Source organism: Haliaeetus albicilla, chromosome 8 (assembly GCF_947461875.1).
Source record: "Haliaeetus albicilla chromosome 8, bHalAlb1.1, whole genome shotgun sequence".
Lineage (NCBI taxonomy): Eukaryota > Metazoa > Chordata > Aves > Accipitriformes > Accipitridae > Haliaeetus > Haliaeetus albicilla.
The window spans coordinates 20,041,811-20,055,976 of NC_091490.1; the positions used below are offsets into that span (position 1 = coordinate 20,041,811).

Genomic DNA, 14,166 nt, shown 5'->3' on the forward strand with positions numbered 1-14,166 from the left:
GTTTAAACCATTAATGGTCTAGAGAAATGATGGAAGGCATCTTTAGAAGAAACCATCAGCCAGTATTTTTAGAGACAAGCAATGTTAAGAGATGGCACATTGCATTATAACTTGTAATTGGATGTTTTAATGCTGTGCTCTGCATTGTTCGTGTATCACTTAATGTAGATTTGAAATAAGTATTATTTTGTATCATGGCAGCTGCTTCCTATTGCAATTTGATTTAATAGCTTAGTTCTCTTAGAATTTGTTAGCTGTGAGGGCATATGCTCCCAATCTTACATTTCATTTAACTTGCGTAAGCAAGTGTTTAATTGGAGGGAAATATTGCAAATGCTGCAGAAGGAAGGTAGCTGTAAATAACTTGGATAGGGAAAATATCACATCAACATTTAAAGAATACATTACCAAAAAAATAAAAATCTCACTTTTCTTGTTTTGCTTGTTCTATGTGCAGCAGAAAGAGGGAAAGAAGGAGCGAGCAATGGTGGACAGAGTGTTTATTGCAAGAATATGTCGAATCCTGAAAATAATGGTCCCTAGAACACTTTGTAAAGAGGTAAGCATTGCCTGCAGTAACAAATAAAAATGAGTGTTTTTGGAGTCAAGTTGTCTTTCACAATTATACCAGCATTTAAACAAAAGCATATAATTTACTTGAATAGGACTAAATTGTACTACATGTTTTAAAATAGCAACATGGCAATATAAAAATCTGCATGTATGTTCAGTTGTTAGATCGCTGAAGTTGCATTCTGGTTTGAATTACAAGATAAGCCATTTACTGTCAGCTAGTAACTACTGTCTGTGGTGTATCTCTTAAAAGGGCATCCAGGTTTTGCTTGATTTGATGCAAGATAGTACACTTCTCTGTGCAAATGCTTCCTATCTTTAAATAGCATGCTGTTCATCCATAATTTTGCTTTTGTAACTTATATCTAGGCCAACCCTTATTAGAAAGTGAATTTGTCAAAACGTCCGTTAGCATCATTTCAGGAAAGCTATGCAGACTGGAATTTAGCAACATAAAATTGTTTGCCTCAGCGTCTTTCTCATGCTTTCCAGAACGCTTAAGTTTTTTTTAAAACAGTGTTAGTTGAGCTCAGAATGTAAGTGATGAACTGTAATAGAACTTCAACACACATCAGGCACAAGGGCAATGAATTCCAATGTACAGAATGTAGAGCAAGCATAGCAGCCAGCTAGCGTGGATGAACAGGGACCTTTGACAGCTCATTCACGAAAAGGAAGTACACAGAAGGTAGAAGCATGGATGGGAATGCCTCTGAGGGTGCTGACAGTGCTGACAAAGCTGGCCTCCATCAACTTGAAAAGGTCATGGCCATCAGAAGAGGTTACTGATAATCCCCAAGAAATCCAAACATCACACCCATCTTTGAAAACAAGTATACTGGAAGCTACAGGCTAGCTAGCCTCACCATGTTCCTAGTAAGGCTCTGAGTAAATCATCCTGGAAGCTAACTCCAGCCACATGAAGGACAAAAAGGTGATTGCAAACAGCCAACCTGGATTTATGAATGGCAGATCATGCCTTACTAGCCTGATTGCTCTCCATGATGAGATGACTGGCTCTGTGAATAAGGGAAGAACCGAAGATGTTGAATACTTTGATTTTATCAAGGCCTTGAGACTAAGGTCTCCCCTAGTATCTTGGTAACCAGACTCAATTGGCTGGATGAGTGGACAATGAAGTGGATGGAAAACTGGCTGGACTGTTGGGCTTAAAGGTTTTTGGTCAATGGTACAGGGTCTGACTGGTGACTAGTGGCCTTGTTTTGAGTGTGGAGTTAGAGTAGGTGACCTTCAGAAGTCCCTTGCAACCTATATGAACCTATGCTTATGGCAGAAAGGTGTCTCAGAATAGTAGTAACTTCTTCACCCCTGCAATCCTCAATCTTATAGGATGTGTCCAGTGTATGTATCAACCAAATACAGCTTTTAAAAATACAAACTTTCTCCATAAAAATGTAATTGGTATTTTATTAAAAATATTGTATGCTAATGTGTTTCCTGCAAACTAAGCAAATATCATATTAGCTGATGGCAGCAGGGTGGTACTATTCTGCTAGATACGGTTGGAGCCCTTACTAGAGAAGAGGTGAATTTTATCCATTCTTTAACTGTTACACTTTTGGTTTTGTACTAGACAGGTTATTTGCTCCTTATTGCTGTGATGCTGGTAGTCCGCACATATTGTGATATTTGGATGATTCAAAATGGAACAGTCATTGAAAGGTATCTATAATCTTCCTATTTTTAAACATTCTTTCTTGTGTTTAATGGGGAAAGTAGTCTGTCAGAACACATATTCAGACATTTTATAGCTTGCTTATTCATATAAAACAGTTGGAAAACTGGTATAGTTGCAATTTTGGGGGAGTATCCGTGGTATTTTTTTTTTAAAGAAAAATAAAAATTAATCAACTGTTTTTCTGCTGTTGGACACAATTTTATTTGTTTAACCAAAATTTACTTATTAAAAGATTTTCAGTTATTTTGGTCACATTTTGTACACCAAAGACTCTAAATCTTATGTTGAACTGAATATCCAAGAGGGCACTTCAGAATAGTGGCATAGTGGTTCTATGTCATAGACTCAGACATGTTGTGTGGATAGTATGACTGTTACTTCTTCCTGCTGAGCTGTTTGCTCTTTAGATTGATAAACACAATGCTTTTGGTCTTACCGTTTTAGAAAGTGTTTTCTAGACCTCTGATTATTCTTGTTGCTCTTCTTGCTAATTGAAGCAAGTCAGAATTTGTCTTGAAGTTTGAATTTAAAGTGATATTGTATTTCAGGAGAGATTTTCAGTGCTTTGTTGAATAGGACTGGTTTGTTTCTCTCTTGTGAGAATCTATGAAAGCAAAGAAGGAAAGGAACTTGTATTCTGTGACCATGAATTTCTGAGCCCTTAATGCAGGCAGTTACTGCAGGAGCAGAAGGGAGATAATTGTTTAGTCTGTCACTTAGCACTTAACTTACAGAAGTCTGTCATACTTGATCCTACAGCTGATAATACAGATTTCCACAATGATTTTTTTTCCCTCTGTGTGGTCCACTGAGAATTTATCTACTTAAAACATGCTAGCTTATACTTTCTTGTTTCTCTTGTAACTAACTCTTCGCTGATGGTTGTTTACAGTGCTATCATTGGCCGCAGCAGAAAAGATTTCAAGAAATACTTGTTCAACTTCATCGCTGCAATGCCTGCTGTAAGTGCTTTTCTTGTGCTGGCCTTTCAGCAGAACATATTTAAAATGTAAATTAAGAATTTGAGGAAAATATCTCAAATTGGTGTCTTAAAACCCATGGAAACTAGTTGTCTTACATGCAGGTCTGTATCAAGATGCATTTCATTTTCTGGCTTCAGTGTGTGGGAGACTTTATCAGCATGTTTCCTTATTGATTGCAGCTATTTTTCTGACAGATATGTTTAGGTTTTCAGGTTGGTTTTCTTGATGGCAGTTTTGACTGATAGCTTAACGTGCCATCTGTAATACTGCATAATAACATCTTATGGACTGGATGATGTTTCAACATTGTAGGTTTGGGATTCTTTTGACACCATTGAAGATGAAGATTTCTTTTTAGCCTTTAATTTTTGTATTTCTTACAGCTGCCTCTGAGATTCGTTACGGTTTTTCCTGCCCTTTAACTTCTCTTCAGCTTGTCAACGTCTCTGACCTGCACCAGACAGAAATAATTGTTACTACCTAATAGATAATGTGGCTGGTTTACAATAGATTTAAAAACTAATTGATAAATTTAAGGTAGTGATTGTCGAATGGTGGCTCTTTTCTAGAGCTTATCAGTAGAGCTGAAGATATGCGATGTGAAGGTAGTTTTAATCTTTTGATGTGGTGAGATCCACTGGGAACTGGAGTTGTCAAAAATGTAGACAAAACCTAATCAGTGATCCTGCAGACACTATATGGTTAGTCTTAGATGTGTTAATAATATTATTGACTTCAAGGGGAGAATTCACCTGCTCTAAAGTGTTTGCACAATTTGTGCTGCAAACTGATCTAAGTATATTAAATCTCATCAGCTAAATATTGAAATGCTATCTCTTATTTTAGATCTCTTTAGTGAATAACTTCCTGAAGTATGGTCTAAATGAATTGAAACTCTGCTTCCGCGTAAGACTTACCAGATACCTCTATGAGGAATATCTTAAGTAAGTAACACCTTGTTAATCTCTGAAGGTTTTAAAAACTAAATTGATTAAAATCAAACCAAATAATTTTAAGTACATAGTAAGAAGGTAGCAAGGTGCTTAATAGGTTAGGTTTACTGTTTAGAAAAGGCTTTTGGTTGCAATTAACTTGCAGTTAAGGATGAGTGGCTTATCTAGGTTGTATATGGCACAGATACAAAGACAGCAAAGTTGGCTGAACTGGGGGCAGGGGGAACTGCACTGTACTGCTTCTGTTACTGGGTCAGCTTCCAAAGCACTTCAGTTGCTTTCATATAGTGCTCATAATCCTGCAGACTGAATTGGATGCATGAACTTGATTAGCTGCTTATGTCCTCCTGCACTGAATTTTGGTTGTCAGGTCTGCTGATGCAGAGTTTGTGAGGGTTTTCTAACTCTAAGTGCAGCAGCAGTTCATAGAGCAGCATGGGCCTCAGCTTCAACTAAGACATCCTAGAGCCCAAACAGTTCTACAGGATTTAATGTGGATCTGGTCAGGCAGAAACACAAGCTATGTTGACTCCATACAGTCATTTAATGTTTGCACTACTTTCCATCTCAATTGTCAGAAGCAGGGGGGTTCCAATTATTGAGATCTCAGGTAGTGAATTTTTTCTGCCACTTAGCTATTGTTTTGTTTCAGAGCTTATACATACTACAAAATGGGAAATCTGGACAACAGAATAGCTAATCCAGATCAACTCCTCACACAGGATGTGGAAAAATTCTGTAACAGTGTAGTGGACCTGTACTCAAACCTCAGCAAGGTAAGTCTTTTCAGAGGTAACTTTGAGTAATAGCTGTGGATGTTTAGGATGTGGTGTCAGAGCTCAAAACAGTTGCTTGCATTTATATGTGTATTGCTTGGAGTATGGTGCTAAAAAAAAATTGTTTATGATATTATATAATTTCACACTCCCTGTGGTTTCCATGACCTCTGCTAAAGCACTGTTGTGGGTTGTTATAATTTGTGTTCCATTTTCCTTTAAAGAACTTATTGCATTCTTTTGCAGTTGAACTGTGATGAGTATGCTTTCTCAGCTGGTTAGGTTTCAGAAGAAAACCAAGGGCTAGCTTTTAGTTCCATATTAATATTTTTGGGGGTAGGGAGGTGTGGTTGAATAAGCATTTCCCCTGTTTCTGGTGTAAATTTTAGGGGGTTTAGGTAATGAAGTAGAATACTGTTGAAATTTTTAGACTAAATTTTTTTCATGTTATGTTGTTTATACAAGCGGAAGTATAAAGCAAAACGCGAGTTGATGTGTTCAAAAACTTCTGGCTACAAAACCTGTAGTTCAGCTGCTCTAGCTTTGAGACAGAGTGCATAGAACAGGATACTTGCAAATTGGAATATTGCTTCTATCAGGTATATAGCCAACTATATAGCATTATCCTTTTGCTCATTATTTCTCACAATTACTTCAGTTAAGTAATCATGGGGTCTAGTCCAACTTTGCTTAGTGAGCAGAGTGTTATTACAGACCTAAAACAGTGAAGTACTTTTTTATATGGTATGTACTTTATTGGAAGATCATGATGGTTTTATGTTCAATTCTTGAGGGGATGTTTTCAGGAAAATGTCGTGTGGCTGAGATTCCTTTTTGTTTTAGCATTCAGTTTGTATGATAGGTTAACCAGTGTTGTGCTTTTAATGCAGTCCTATAACTGTTCTTGGGGTGGTTTCTAGACCATTTTATTTGTTTTATATTGGTGTTCTAATGCTTTTTTTTCTATGCTTCTCTTGCAGCCCTTCTTGGATATAGTTTTGTACATCTTCAAGCTAACAAGTGCAATAGGAGCTCAGGTAAACTATAAGCAAATTTTCCCTTCTTCGGTTATAGCCTTGTACCTGTTTGCAGTCTGAGGAAGACTCTAGATGTTAATTATAGATTCATCCATTATTTGAAGGAATATACTGAAAATATGCTTTTACACTTAATGCTTTGTATGCTTTAGTACCCTTTATCTTGAGGCAAGCAAAATAAAAACCAGAATTTGCAGGCATTCAATGATTTGAAGAAACAAGACAGTTTTTTATTCTAGCAGTTACTTGGGAATCCCATTTAGTACAGTACCCTTCTGGCTGCTTGTATCTTGCATGACTTCCATTTAAGGGAGAAAATAAGTTTTCTTTTTCTTTGCAGCCTCTATAAAGGGGAGCCATTCCTTGCATTGAGCTGTGTGACCATTATATTCCCTCCCAATAAGCTGAATCATTTCAGAAATAATTCTTCAGCTTAGTAAAATGATTCATTGTCAAAAATGTTCAGAATTTGACAAGAAGTAGTTCTGGGACCCATGATATAGATTTTGTCAAAACAGACTGCAGTAAGGCTTGGCTGAACCTAGGTAGTTTTTCCAGTCTCAGACATCTTTGCGTTGCTTTCTGTAATACTTAGTTATTACAGGCAGTTTATGCCAAATTCAGTTTATGCCTTTGGTTTTATGCCATGCTACACTTCAGTAATATTTAAGCATGCTATTTGGCAGCCCTGGTTTGTTGAAGCTTAGGATCCAGAAGAATAAGAGATCCCTACCAGGACTGCTTAAGAGAAGCAGGAAATGTGTTGGGAGATATATGGATTAAAGAAGGGAATGGGACTTGAAATATTGACTGCGATGACAATGTAGCAAATAGAGAGGAAAAGTAGTAAGTAGAAATGAAGGAGAGGAAATGAGAAAGGACCAGGAAATTATTAATGAAATAAGCTGGGACAGTAGGACACAGATTGCACTGAGTGATGATAAAAACTTGAGTAGAAGACTGGAATGGGAAGGGCATCTGGGGACAGAGAATTAGTGAAATTAGTAAAACAGTGTCTACAATGCAAAAGAAAGGAACATGATGGGAATTGCAAGAGTAGTTGAATTGGTAACATAGACAAATGGGAGGTGAGAATCATGGGGTTTATGCTTTCTGGGCATTTTGGATACAGATGTTGCAATTTGAGACCATCTAAATGGTAAGCTTTTATTCTTTTTTGATTCACAGGGTCCAGCTAGCATGATGGCATACTTGGTCATTTCGGGGTTTTTCCTTACACGTTTAAGGAGACCAATTGGCAAGATGACTATTATAGAACAAAAATATGAAGGGGAGTACAGATATGTCAACTCACGGCTTATTACAAACAGGTATAGATTTACTCGGATGGCAAGATGTAAGTGACAAAGTAGTACTGTGGTGTAAATGGAAGCTGTATGTTAAAACATATTTGGAAAGTCTGATGCTGTCAGTTCTGAGCAAAGCGTTTGCATCTTTATGCAGATTATTATTAAATAATTTGTATGTGCATTATATTCCTAATTCAAAAGACAAACTGGAGCTGGGAGTATAATAAGCTCATGTTCTATTGTGAAAAAGTACCAACTCTTATTTCATAAAGTAACTGAAAGAGCTATATTCCTGTGTTTTATGGCTGACTTTCAAAGACTGTCTAACAAAATTAAGTTGCTTTCTTTGTGGGTTTGTTGTTTTTTTTAGTGAAGAAATTGCTTTTTATAATGGAAACCTGAGAGAAAAACAGACTATTCACAAAACCTTCCGTAAACTAGTAAGACTTCTTTTATCTTTTAAAACATTTTAAGCAAAACTTCAATTAATTTTATCATGGTGATTTTTGACATATATTAATATAAATGGAATTATAGTGGCTTGGTGTCTATGCTGCTACAGTCATTAGATTGAAAAATAAATCAGTAGGCTATAAGCAGAACACAAGTTTCTGATAGAATGGTCTTTCTTTTGCCACTTACCTCCTTTTTACCCACCACAATTACTGTTCTCTTACTGCTTAGTTTCAGGTGTAGGTTGTTTTGATCTAGAGTGCAAGTCTTTGCCAGCAGGGACACTTGTGCAGTGCTTGTCACAGTTATAGGCATGTTGAGGTATCTGTGACTTGCTAAAAAATAACTGTTTGGAATCAAACATCTGTAAAATAATAAAAGATAGTAAACCAGGTACTGATAGTAGTTTGACTTTTTTTTTTCCCCTGTAACTTACCAGGTGGAACACTTGCATAATTTCATCTTGTTCCGGTTCTCTATGGGTTTCATTGATACTATCATTGCCAAATGTAAGTGTTTGTCCAGTGCTAATGGATTGCTGTAAATAACAAAGTGCTAAACTTTTAAAAAGAGAATGTTTTCTTATTGCTTCAATGAATGCATAGCTTAATATTTACTCTCAAACTGCAGACCTTGCCACTGTGGTTGGTTACCTGGTTGTTAGTCGTCCATTTTTGAACCTGGCTGATCCTCGTCATCAGAATAGTACTCATGCAGAACTTTTGGAGGTAAATAGAACAGAATTAAAACAATTTCCTGAATTTAAATTTTGTTAGTCCACATAAAGAAACTTTCTTCTACTGTAGGATTACTACCAAAGTGGAAGAATGTTACTGAGAATGTCTCAAGCTTTGGGCAGAATAGTCCTAGCAGGCCGTGAAATGACAAGATTGGCTGGGTAAGCTTAATAGTAGTTGTGTAAAATAATATTTTGTAAAATTATGTTGTTGTTTCTCAAACTCATTTTAATTCTACAGTCAGTTTCTTAAAATGAGATATCTGCTTTGTTCATTGCAGCACCCTAAAAAATCTAGAAATTAAAAACATTTTATGCTGAAAACTTATCTGAAGACGTGCTACTTATGTCCACTAGTAATTTCATATCTGAATAGTAACAGCATACAGTTTGAATGTTTAATTGAAAAGACATTGTCAAATGCTCATAAATCAGTTATGTATTGATTATTTATCTAACTGGGGTTTTTTTGGGTTTTTTACATTTTAAGAAGAAAAGTTATCAAATGTTTGGTTATTACAGGAAAAGGTTCTTGTAAATATTGTGAATATTGGACCACCTTAGTGCAACTCTAAAATGTAAACATTTGTTTCTATGCTGGGTTGAATAGCTTTGTCATTTTGACAGTTTAAGAGTGCTCATTAGAGTGTCTATGGATTTCTAAAACTTCTAAAGATTAATTACTTACAGCTTGGTTTTTGGTTTTGTTTGTTTTTTTAGTTTCACAGCTCGAATTACAGAATTAATGCAGGTTCTGAAGGACTTGAATAGTGGCAAATATCAGCGTACTATGGTATCACAAGAAAAAGGTAGATGTGACATAATATGTAATATGTGCATCTCTGTGTAGTGTTCCACTCTCTAATACTTTTTTCTTAATTTAAGATGCAGATAAAAAGCAAGTTTTGCCTTTGATACCTGGATCTGGAGAAATTATCAATGCTGATAACCTTATCAAGTAGGTTTACAAAGTTTCCACAACTTCAGTACTTTTAACGTAGTCTGGCTTTTAAATCTTTTCCCCTACCACTATTAATATATGTTTTAATACACACTATTACAGTATGCAATTCCTGTTGTACTATAGCTTATTTACAAATAATTCCACCTCACTCCCACTCAGCATTTCTATTCTGTAAGTCAATCCTTGTCATCTCATGTTAGCAAAAGACATAATATGCTGTCTAGATTTAGCCTTTTTGGTAACATTTCCTGCTGTTGTTTGGAATATGACTTCCCAGACCATTTTGTTGACACTTTATCAAATTTCTTAGAAGTCCATTGGTTACAGATTCTATTCCATTATATAATTCAGTTGTAAAAATCAGGGGCAAGTTTGTATTCAGTTTCAAAATATTTGCTTGTATTTTCTGTATGCTCAGACAATTCATTGATGTACTCAAGCAGCAATCAATTCCTCCATTCTTTGCAGTCTGAGGAACATAGTATTGACATAGTAGTACTACTTAAAGTTATATAGTAAAGCTAGTTAAGAGATTAAATAGCCTCAATCTGGTCACTGTGGAAAGCAGATAGTGCAGTAGAGGGGAAAGAGGGGAGGAAGAGTGAAAGGAGGAAGGAGATAGAGCTATTTTTATTATTTTGTTTAAAAAGAAAAAAAAGCAAGGGGCACATGAGCAGAGAAGTCATTCATTGTGTATCTTAGAACTAATGGAATACACTTCCACTAGCAGGTTTAAAATTAAGTGCATCTTTAAATGTAGGTTTATATCCACAAGATGTTTTGGAGACCAAAGGCTTAGAAGGATTCAGAAAAACAAATACATGAAGGAAAAAAATAAAATCTGTACATGTTTGTTAAATGCTAAAGTATCACTTTGGGTTCAAGAACTTTCTTAGCTGTTAATAGTTAGAAGCTGGGGCAGTGTACTGAATGAAGTACTGCTGGGGCAGTGTACTGAATGAAGTACTGCTGGGGCAGTGTACTGAATGAAGTACTGCTGAAGTCTTGCCGTATTCCTTAAATCTCTGAGTAAGCATGCGTTATTAGCTGCTTTTAGGCAACTGCTTTTTTTTTTTTTTTTAATCTTGCAATACAAATAGGTTTGATCATGTTCCGTTGGTGACACCAAATGGAGATGTTTTGATTCAAGACCTTAACTTTGAGGTAAGTTGTTTGGTTGGGGTTTTTTAATATCATAGAAAATTATATTCATATAAAATTTGAAAGTGAAGATAATAATTTCATAGGTAATCTGATTTATAAAAGAAAGTGCAAACAAAAATGGAGAGGTGCTTATATGGTATTCTTAAATCTGAACAAAATTAATCACGTTAGTTTAAAAAAACAAAAAGGCAATAAGCTATTTTCCCAGAAAATGTTCATATTGTTACAAGTGTGTTTTCTTCCGGCTGCAGTTGGTGCTAAATTAGTTGGGGAAAAAAATAAATTATTGGTGGAAATTACTCATTTTCATGTCAAAGTACTATGTACAAGCCTACAAGAATACCAGCTTGTCTTATTGTTTGTAGAAGCTTTCAACAATACTTTTTTACTACCCTTTTAATGCATTGGCTTTGCGTTTTTAGGTTCGATCTGGTGCAAATGTACTGATTTGTGGGCCAAATGGGTGTGGGAAGAGCTCACTTTTTCGTGTTCTTGGTGAGGTAAGGGAACTTTTTAAAATAAACGGGGGACAATCCAAAGCACTGTTCTAACTGGACTTTTTTGGTCAAGTTTAAACCTTTTTCGTGTTGCAGTTGTGGCCTTTGTTTGGTGGGCGTTTAACAAAACCTGTAAGAGGAAAGTTGTTCTATGTTCCCCAGGTGAGACAAAGTACTTTAACTGGCAATAGTGATCTCATTATTCCTGTTTTGACTATGTTTAGAAATATTTAACATAGCTTTTTGTTTCTAACTGTATCTCAGAGACCATATATGACTCTTGGAACACTCAGAGACCAAGTTATATATCCAGATACTTTAGAAGATCAGAGGAAGAAAGGGATTTCTGATCAGGTAATGATAATTAGTTCATTAACCTTTTATCTTGCTTAAGATGAGTAATGCTTCAGATTTAAAAATACTGAAACTGCTATTAAAAACACTGCATTTAGTTTGTTTTTAATATTTGTCAGGGTTAATAGTACAGCAGTACAATAGTGTAACGCTTTATAATATTTTTCAATCTTTTCTTTAAGTTCATTTAAGCTCTGTTTGTCATTCTTGTTTCAATGAAAGGTGCTGAAGGAGTACTTGGATAATGTTCAGCTGGGTCAAATCTTGGAACGTGAAGGAGGCTGGGATAGTGTTCAGGATTGGATGGATGTACTCAGTGGAGGAGAAAAACAGAGAATGGCAGTATGTCTTAAAAGCATAAGTACTTAACAAATACAGGACATGGGTTGAAAATGTAATCTGAATTGTAAGCGGTTTTTGTTTACTAAATATTAATATTTTACTTAAACCCCCAAAATGTGAAATACCTGAGTACTGAGAAAACAACCTAAAATAGTGTTTATTGTACTCAAAATTTAATAGGAAATGTTGACCTTTTACCATACCTTACACTTTGATTATATAAGCAGAAGTTCTAAAATAATTTTTTTGCCCCACCCCCCAAAAGTAAAGATAACATATAGCTTTTGGATTTTCAGGCTTCAGTGGGTGACAACTTAAAAGAAATTCCCTTGCCACAGTAAATATTTGGACACTAATTCTTAGTTTAACTTCTAACACTGCATTATTGGTTGTAGTTTTATATCCACAGTAGCTTTTTGGTTTGTGTTCCAGATGGCAAGGTTATTCTATCATAAGCCCCAGTTTGCAATTCTGGATGAGTGCACCAGTGCTGTTAGCGTTGATGTAGAAGGCTACATTTACAGCCACTGTCGAAAGGTAAGCTCTTTGTTTCTGGAGTTATATCTCTGTGTGTTAAGAGGAAACTTAAAATGATACAAGGTGCAATCTTACTTATGCCTAGTGCAGATTGAAAATTAAAAAAAAAAAGCTTAGAAGGGCATGCAATGACCCTTTTGCACACTAGAATTCAATAATCAATAATTGTTTTGTAGTCTTAGGACAATTTAGATGTACGTGTGGCCTCTATATCAGAGAACTCTTACTAACTGCTAAGTAACCTCACTTTTCCAGATAAACTCTTAGAATGTCAAGTGAAGATCAAATAATCTAAAACTTTAGACTTTGTTGTTTGAGAGGTTTCTTTTGGCCAGGGCAACAGAAGTGAAAGGCTGGAAGTTAACATTTGCATCTATTTTGAGATATGAAAAGACAAGCACTCTAGGAAAACATGATAATATTAAATATAGTATTATTTTTTCCTTTCCCTCTTATATTCACCATTTCAGATTCTACATAGTGCCATGTGAAATATCAGTAAGATTCAATTTCACACCCCTAGCCTGGGAAAGAATAGGCTTGAAATAACATTAATTATTGAGTAGCAGTTTTCTCAGAATGGTAATGGAGCAAAGCTGTGCATCCACTAAAATATCTGCTTGAACCTTGAAGTGGGAACTTAAGGGGCCTTATGTAGTAGTAAATTGACACTAGAGGAGGACTGTGCAGAAGAACAGATGTTATTTCTTGAACTAATTTTACCACATTAATATCAATACCCTGACAATTTTCTAAGTCTGTTTTGCATAATTTGTATGTTTGTTTTAGAGTTAACTGTTGCCAAGTGCTAATGCATATTACTGAAAAATAGAATTCCTGGTTAAGCTGTCCTTGCAGAAGGAAAAAAATGTTACCCTGTTTTATCAGACCCATTTTGTCCAGGTGCTACTGTTAGGGATGCATAATTAACTGAGTTGCAAGGAAACAAAGGTAGATTATTCACCTTTAAATTATCACTTTAAGTTTATAATTCATTAATAGCTTTTGTGATTTTGGGTTTTTTGCTGTTAAAGTAGACTTCTTTTAATCACTAGGTTTGTTGTTTTACCTGCTTGCTACCTTACCTGCTTTGCCCAGTTCATTCTACATTTTGCCAGATCACTAAGAGCAAAAGAATGGTGAAATCAGTTAAAAAAGATAAACTCCTCCTGCTTTTTTTTAACTGCAAAATCTTGTATTAGGATTACATATGTATACTGTTAATAAAGTCTCGAAGTTTGTGTTTGTGAATTTAACCTCTTCAGCTGATACCATGCTGAAAAATAAACACCTAAGCCATGAGAAAAATTAACTGCTTTGTTGTGTGCATTTTTCTTCATGTAGGTTGGCATCACTCTCTTCACTGTCTCCCACAGAAAGTCACTCTGGAAACATCATGATGTATGTATTCTTTGCTTTTGCTAAGGATATCTGTAGATGGTAGGGGTTTTGTTGTTTGACTTTCTATTAAATTGACTTTACAATTCAAGATGTTCTCATTTTACATCCTAACAGGTCATGTTCTGTTTTTTTTAAAAAGGCTTTACTTTCATAATCCAGTTGCACTATCTGAAATATTCTTACGTTTCTAGTTATGAAGGGAAAAGTAACCAAAAATCTGTAAACATATCTGTAAAAGTAGCCTCAAAAATATGTAAGGTTAAGTCTTCTTTCTTAACCTCAAAAACCCCTCTTGAACCAGAATCCAGTAAACAGCATGGACTTTTTGTTTTCAAGATACCTAATATATCTATGCATTAAAAAAGTTCATTCCTAATACATGGACTT

At 35.4% G+C, this 14,166-nt stretch overlaps 1 protein-coding gene across 1 annotated transcript in view; it reads left to right on the forward strand.

The window, feature by feature from the left end:
- Positions 1-14,166, forward strand: part of ABCD3 (ATP binding cassette subfamily D member 3) — a 34,018-nt gene that overhangs the window by 16,313 nt on the left and 3,539 nt on the right. The window contains exons 3-22 of the mRNA XM_069789298.1: positions 458-559; positions 2,168-2,256; positions 3,165-3,234; positions 4,102-4,199; positions 4,861-4,984; positions 5,965-6,021; positions 7,210-7,352; positions 7,702-7,768; positions 8,221-8,293; positions 8,415-8,512; positions 8,591-8,682; positions 9,241-9,329; positions 9,406-9,478; positions 10,585-10,648; positions 11,071-11,148; positions 11,242-11,307; positions 11,410-11,499; positions 11,722-11,841; positions 12,274-12,378; positions 13,723-13,779. Of these exons, the coding sequence (XP_069645399.1) occupies positions 458-559; positions 2,168-2,256; positions 3,165-3,234; positions 4,102-4,199; positions 4,861-4,984; positions 5,965-6,021; positions 7,210-7,352; positions 7,702-7,768; positions 8,221-8,293; positions 8,415-8,512; positions 8,591-8,682; positions 9,241-9,329; positions 9,406-9,478; positions 10,585-10,648; positions 11,071-11,148; positions 11,242-11,307; positions 11,410-11,499; positions 11,722-11,841; positions 12,274-12,378; positions 13,723-13,779 (1,755 nt within the window). The remainder of the gene's footprint in view (positions 1-457; positions 560-2,167; positions 2,257-3,164; positions 3,235-4,101; positions 4,200-4,860; positions 4,985-5,964; positions 6,022-7,209; positions 7,353-7,701; positions 7,769-8,220; positions 8,294-8,414; positions 8,513-8,590; positions 8,683-9,240; positions 9,330-9,405; positions 9,479-10,584; positions 10,649-11,070; positions 11,149-11,241; positions 11,308-11,409; positions 11,500-11,721; positions 11,842-12,273; positions 12,379-13,722; positions 13,780-14,166) is intronic.